Source organism: Rhinopithecus bieti, unplaced genomic scaffold (assembly GCF_001698545.2).
Source record: "Rhinopithecus bieti isolate Rb0 unplaced genomic scaffold, ASM169854v2 scaffold_23276, whole genome shotgun sequence".
NCBI lineage: Eukaryota > Metazoa > Chordata > Mammalia > Primates > Cercopithecidae > Rhinopithecus > Rhinopithecus bieti.
The window spans coordinates 1,205,504-1,212,009 of record NW_016810868.1 but is presented as its reverse complement, the minus strand read 5'-3'; the positions used below and the strand labels follow the sequence as shown (position 1 = coordinate 1,212,009).

General features: G+C 65.1%; 2 protein-coding genes across 5 annotated transcripts; one reads left to right on the top strand and one right to left on the bottom strand.

Moving 5' to 3' along the window:
• The first annotated feature begins 258 nt into the window (after positions 1-258).
• PAXX (PAXX non-homologous end joining factor) lies at positions 259-2,489 on the top strand. 3 transcript variants are annotated; one of them, XM_017893159.1, is made up of 7 exons: positions 259-529; positions 607-667; positions 903-952; positions 1,030-1,220; positions 1,320-1,388; positions 1,555-1,639; positions 1,745-2,489. In XM_017893159.1, exons 1-7 carry the CDS (start codon positions 411-413, stop codon positions 1,974-1,976), a joined length of 807 nt encoding a protein of 268 aa, XP_017748648.1. In that variant the 5' UTR covers positions 259-410; the 3' UTR covers positions 1,977-2,489. The 3 variants fall into 3 exon arrangements, with proteins under 3 accessions (XP_017748648.1, XP_017748646.1, XP_017748647.1); XM_017893158.1 differs by having other exon boundaries at positions 266-529; positions 1,741-1,969; XM_017893157.1 differs by lacking the exon at positions 1,555-1,639 and having other exon boundaries at positions 1,741-2,489.
• A 98-nt stretch (positions 2,490-2,587) lies between these two features.
• Positions 2,588-4,785, bottom strand: CLIC3 (CLIC family member 3). Of its 2 annotated transcripts, XM_017893156.1 has the most exons (6): positions 4,501-4,785; positions 3,622-3,731; positions 3,411-3,536; positions 3,155-3,261; positions 2,900-3,075; positions 2,588-2,814 (listed from the first exon to the last, which is right to left on the bottom strand). In XM_017893156.1, the coding sequence occupies exons 1-6, from the start codon at positions 4,531-4,533 to the stop codon at positions 2,656-2,658; spliced, it is 711 nt and encodes a 236-aa protein (XP_017748645.1). In that variant the 5' UTR covers positions 4,534-4,785; the 3' UTR covers positions 2,588-2,655. The 2 variants fall into 2 exon arrangements, with proteins under 2 accessions (XP_017748645.1, XP_017748644.1); XM_017893155.1 differs by having other exon boundaries at positions 2,900-3,261; positions 4,501-4,695.
• Between the last annotated feature and the right edge of the window lie 1,721 nt (positions 4,786-6,506).

Sequence of the window (6,506 nt, the reverse complement as noted above, 5' to 3'; positions counted from 1 at the left end):
GCGGGCGCGAGGGCCAGAACCCAGGATCCCGCCGCGAAGCCCACGCCCGGCGAGGTCAGCGCTAGGAGCAGGGCCTCTGGATCCCTGACCGAGGACGCCCTGCTCCAGCCCGCCCCGCGCACTAAACCCGGCCTCTAGCCGCCTGAAGCCGGCGCGGTTACCGGGTCCTCCCAGCCCGGCCTGTGCCTTTAGCTCCGCCCCTAACCCTACCCCTAACCCCGCCTCCACCTAAAGACCCCGCCCCCAGCCAGACTCCGCCCCGCGCAAGCTCCCTAAGCCCGCGACTGGCCTGCACCCGGCTCCGGAAGCCGTTCTTCCGCGCAGGAGCCCTGGGCCCGCACAGCCCCGCCCCTCCCGGGGCCCAAGCCCCGCCCCGCCCCGCCCCGCCGGTTTCCCGCTCACCGGGCGCCATGGATCCGCTGTCGCCGCCACTCTGCACGCTGCCGCCGGGCCCCGAGCCGCCCCGCTTCGTGTGCTACTGCGAAGGGGAGGGAAGCGGAGAGGGGGAAGGCGGCGGCTTCAACCTCTAGTGAGTGGGGGGTCCGCGGGGAGGTAGGGGTGCGGGGAGCTCCGAGTCGGCCCCGCCTGACAGGCCCTCTCCCCCAGCGTGACCGACGCCGCGGAGCTTTGGAGCACCTGCTTCACGCCGGACAGCCTGGCAGCCCTCGTGGGTAACTGGGCAGGTCTGGGAGCCGCCACACCCCTCCCTGCAGTCCAGATCGTGTTTGGGGTGACCGACATCTGGGATTCCCCAGACGGCTCTGACACCCTCTGCCCGCCCTGTAGCTGTAGTCCTCACACTGGCTAGGGGTCCCAAGTGGCTCTGGGGTCGGGCAGGTTTCGGGTGCTCCCAGTGGGTCTCAGGTTCCAGGCAGCTGGTGACAAGCACCTGTGCTCTCTAGAAAGCCCGTTTTGGTCTGAGTGCGGCTGAGGACATCATCCCCCGGTTCAGGTGAGACCCAAGCAGGGAGGAAGCTGGGTGGGGAGGAGGAGGGTCTGTCACAGCTCTCAGCACCTCTCCTCTTCCAGGGCAGCCTGTGAGCAGCAAGCTGTGGCTCTGACCCTGCAGGAGGACAGAGCATCCCTGACCCTTTCAGGGGACCCTTCGGCACTGGCCTTTGACCTCTCCAAGGTACCAGGCCCAGAGGCAGCCTCCAGACTGCAGGCACTGACACTGGGCCTGGCAAAACGCGTGTGGAGCCTGGAGCGGCGACTGGCAGGTAAGATTGGGGGTGGGCACCTCATACCTTCACTGGGGTCCCCTGCTCTTGCCCCCACTCCTGGCACTGAGTGGGGTTCCCATGGGCTTTCCTTCCCAGCTGCAGAAGAGACAGCTGCCAGCCCCAGGAAGAGTCCCCGGCCTGCAGGATCTCAGCGCTTCTTACCAGGTAAGGCATGTACGCCTGTGACTCAAGTAGGGCTATGTGCTTTAATCTGGAACTCAGTTTCCCCTGAACAAGCCTCATGCTCCAGAGAGAATGCCTGTCTATTCGGAGAAGGTTGTGGCCGGGGTGCTGCCAGGTTCAGGAGCGTCCCCATCCTGTTTTCCCCCAGACCCAGATCCCCAGAGAGGTGGCCCTGGACCTGGGGTCAGGAGGCGGTGTCCGGGAGAGTCACTCATCAACCCTGGGTTCAAGAGGTACCCGCCCACCGGCCCCTTCCTGCACCCAGGGTCCAACCCTGGACCCCACCCCTTTCTCCACACCATAGTGCCATAGTGACACCCTTCTTCCTTCTCAGTAAGAAACCAGCTGGTGGTGTGGACTTTGATGAGACCTGAAGGTGCAGCACAAGTGTGGCCCCACGAGGAGTCTGCCTGTGAGGGGACAGGCAGTCTTCGAGGCCCTCATCAGAGACCCCCCCAACCACCACCTCCACCTGCCTGTCCTGGGCCAGGACTAAGGCGGCTGGCTCCTCAAGTTCCTTCCCTGTCAAATAAACCGCTCCCTTTGTTGGAGGCTCTGGTGGGGCTCTGACTCCTGGCACTAGCCTGGGAAGGGATCAGGGAATGCCCCTGGGCCTGCACTCTAGGTGTGGGGCCACAGGATGTGAACAGATGCTGCAGCATCTCAGTTCCCTGGAGACTTCCTTGCTGGGCTGGAGGGAGGTGAGCAGTCTCAGACCGTCCAGCTATTCCAGCCCTGCCAGCCCAGGAGCTGAGAGGGGCCCAGCCAGGCAGGGCCAGGGCTCCCCAAGGCTTAGAACTTTGTTCCCACCCTCCCAGGCCGCACCCAGGCAGGGCACGGAGCCCCGTAGGAGGATGCACACAGAAGGCCTGTGCAGACCCTGAGATGCTGTGGAAGTGCCCTGCGGGGAGGGGAGTGCCTGCCCCCGGACAGGATTGAGGAATGTACCAGCCCCCATCCACCCGGGGCACCCCGCCCCACCCCTGCCTGACTGGTTTGGGAGCCCAATCCAGTCCTGGAGATCCCTGAGGCTACCGGTTGCAGGAGACCTGGAGTCTGCGCGTTCTTAACATGGAGGATGGGACCCGCCCGACCCCCGGCTCTCCTGCCCCTGTGGTCTGGGCTATCAGGCTGAGCGTCCCACCCTGGGGTTTGGGGATGGAAAGTGATCACAAGACCCCTCAGATGTCAGGATACCCTCACTCCTGACAAAGAGGCCTTTATTGGGCGACAGACGCGGGATGGGGCGCTAGCGGGGGTGCACGGCGGGCCGGTAGGCCGCCAGTATCTCGGCGCTGTGCGGACACGTGTATTTGAACTCCTTCTCCTGCAGCGCGCTGTCCAGGTAGCGGCGGACGCCACGCAGCTCCGCAGGGATGGGCGCCTGGCGGAAGTGCGCGCACACCGTCTGCGGGCAGGATCGCGGGGCGCGGTCAGGACCTGCCGTTCCCCAGCGCGCCGGGCTTGCCCGCCCGCCCTCCCTCCGCGCTCACGTCGACGATGTGCAGCTTGGGCAGTAGGCTGCAGTCGGCCAGCGTGAGCCGGTCGCCGTCCAGGAAGCGGCGGCGGGACTCGCGCAGCTGCGGCTCCAGCGCCAGCTCGTGCTCCAGGGGCGCGCGCAGGTAGCTGTCCAGCCTGGCGAGGGCGCGCAGCAGCTGCTGGTACAGGGCTAGGGGCGGGCGGCGAGGTGAGGACCCGGCCCAGGACGCCCTCCCACTTGGGCATCCAACCCCCTGACCCCGCTTCACCTTCGTCCTGCGCGGGCACCGGGTTCTTGATGAACGCGGAGAACTTGTGGAAAACGTCGTTGCCAGCGGTGTTGGACTCCCTGTAACGAGGGGCCAGGCTGGGGAAGCTGCGGGATGAGGGGATGAGAGACTCCATCAGACTGGGGGCAGCCCCGTCTCGGCCCCACAGTACCCCACAGCACCTTCCTGGGCTCTGTCCTGCGCGCGTCCTCCCTGGGCGCCCCCTCTTCCCCTCCCACCCTGCTCAGGCTCTCACTCGGGCGGCCCCAGCGTCTCTTCCAGAAAGTCCTCGATCTGCAGCGTGTCTGTCTTGGCGTCGCTGTCATAGAGCAGGATGGGCAGCTGCGAGCCGGGGGCGAAGTCCTTCAGCACGTCCGGGGACCTGTGGGCAGCAGCAGGGTGGGAGGAGGCCGGCCCACCAGTGTGTGAGGTGAGGCTAGGCAGGGGTCCCCAGGGTGGCGCCTCACCTGCGCGTGTCCACCGTGGTAAGGGTGAAGGGTACGCCCTTGAGGAGCAGGACCATGAAGAGTCTCTGGCAGGAGGGGCAGTGACCCACACTCTCCCCGTCCTCACTCGCCTGGGTGGGTGGAGCGGCGGGCGGGAGGAGGGGGAGGTCAGGGCTGGGAGCAGACCCAGGCATCCTGCCACCGGGCTGGGCGGGACCCACCTCCCACTGCCAGCGGGACTGGAGGGACGCCAGAGCTCCAGCTTGGTCAGCGCGACTTCCAAGTGCCCAGTAAGGGCCCTTGACTTGGTCCCCAGGACATGGGGAGGGACGCAGAGCTGCTGGGAGCCTTGAGGCCTGGAGCGGGCTTGGCCGCTGGAATCTTATCAGAGCCTGGACAGGCCAGGCCCCTGGGCTCAGTCCCCAGAAGCTGGTTGCAGGGGTGGGGTGGGGTGGGCCCCACAAGCTGGTTTCTGAGTGATTCACACATGAGACTGGGCGCTGTGGTCAGCAGCACACCAGCCCCCACACGCCAGTCCCCGACCTGAGAGCTGATGGGGCTGCCTGGCCCAGCACCCCCAATCCTGGAACACTGACCTTAAGCTCCACCACTGGCAGCTTGGTTGGTACCTCCCCACCAAGGGGCTCTCCTCCAGAAGACTGGGCTGGGCCCAGGAGCCAAGGCTGGGAGCAGGACCAGGGCCACTGGACCCCTCTCTGGGTGACTTTCTGGGTCCCACTTTACTCAGCCTCTGTAGGGCTGCCCGAGTCCCCTTAGCCACCCACAGGGAGGGGCTCAGACATTACTGGGGAGGCCCACCCCACAGCCTGCCCCAGAAAGCAAAGCCCAGAAGAGCACCCCCTCCCAAACACCCTCCCTGCATCTCAGTCTGCCCTGCACCTTGACAAACAGCTGGAGCTTGGTCTCCGCCATGGTGGGAGCTGCGCGGTCAGGCCCGGGTGGGGACCTGGGTCGCTCTTTAAGTCTCCCTGTGCGCCCCGCCCTCCCTGGCCAAGGGGCCCGCCCCGTGGAGCCACCTAGGCGGGCAGATGAAGCTGCCCAGCGCGCAGAGCCAGCTGCCTGAGCAACACCAGCCTGGCCCCGGGGTATCTGAGCCTGAGGGTGTGACCTCAGGGTGGGGGAATGGTGTGGGGGGCTGCCTTGGACTTGAGTCTGGTGCACAGAGATCCACCCACCCGGTGCTGAGTGTGCTGGCAGCCAGCGTGGTGGGTGGAGACCAGGGGGCGGGGCACAGGGAGAGCCTACAGTCCAGAAGGGTGCAGGGAGTGTCACCTGGGGAGGGGGTGGCTTTGGGTCCGGACCACCTCCACTGTGAACCCAGCTCAGAAACTGCCCTATGGCTCTCCCTTCGGCAAATACCGCTTATCAGGGCTCCCAGCCCAGAAAACCAGTGGGTGTGGGTGAGCAGGAGAAATGGCCTGCCCAGCCTAGCTTCAGTTCCCCATCTGCAGCACCAGAGCATTGTGAGGGTGGTAAGCCCACCTGGGGGAGCCGCCCCTTCCCAGCTACCAAGCAGTCAGGCAGGGCCCTCCCCGTTCAGGGCGGGGCTCAAATTCCAGACCTGCCCGCAACCGGGCGGGGAGGCCAGCCTGGCTTTGGTGTTTGGCCGGCAGTGCAGGTCTCCACCCCACCTCCCATTCCTCCCACTGGCGCTCAGCGCAGGTTTCTTACCGCCACCCCTTAACCTTTAAAAAGAAGCAGCAGGAGGGGGGTAGAAGCCACAGCCTGCGCGGCTGAGAGAAAGCGGCCAGGGGACGGTGCTGGTCCACAGGTGTGAGCCTGCTCTGAGCTTCCTGGCGTGATTGGAACCCACAGTTCAGTCTGGCCCTTTGGCGTCGCCAACTGCGCCTGCATCCCACCTGGGCCCTGATGCTTTGGGGGGCAGCCCCAGGGAGGTACACCGAGGGGAGACTCCACCCAGACACCCAGGGTGCCCACAGGATTGGCCTGGCCACACCTCCCCCAGGCGGTGTGGTGCCTCACGAGCCTGGACAGGGCAGCTGAGGTGGCACTGCTCACCTGCTCACCTTCTCCCCAGGGCCTTGGTATAGTCCCCATGCCCGTCCCTGGCGGACCGGACTCCAGTGCTGCCCCAGCCAGCCCAGCCTGACACTTCTCTGGATACCATGCCAGTCAGGGCTCCTGGACACACGGAGCCTTGGAAATACCACGCGGCTCCCCTATCCTTTGGTGTCCTGAGCCTCAATTTCCCTCCATCCTGCCTCCACCTCGATTCCAAGACCTAGTATTTTGGCTTTCTCGACACTGTGGTTATAGCTCCGTTCGCTGGTTTCCCACATCCCTGGCAGGCAAATGGCCGACCACAGAGGAGCCCCAGGCCCCCAGCCCAGCTCTGCTGCCCGGGCGTCCCGTGTCTTTAACACTGACAGACGCACCCTCACAAACCCACAGGAAAAACGACAGCGCGGACAGAGGCTGTGAACCAGTGGCTCGGAAGGAAAAAGAAAACGCCAGGATACAGGAAGACCGTTCACCTCGTGCCTGTCTCAAGAAACAAACCAGGCCGGGCTCAAGCCTGTAATCCCAGCACTTTGGGAGGCCGAGGCGGGCGGATCACGAGGTCAGGAGATCGAGACCATCCTGGCTAACACGGTGAAACCCCGTCTCTACTAAGAATACAAAAATTAGCCAGGCGTGGCGGCAGGCGCCTGTAGTCCCAGCTACTTGGGAGGCTGAGGCAGGAGAATGGCGTGAACCCAGGAGGCGGAGCTTGCAGTGAGCCGAGATCGCGCCACTGCACTCCAGCCTGGGCGACTGAACAAGACTCTGTCTCAAAAAAAAAAAAAAAAAAAAAAAGACTCGGTTCATCGCCGCAGCGGCCCCACTGCGTTCTGTGGGTGTAGGCTGTAGACTGTGGAGCGGGC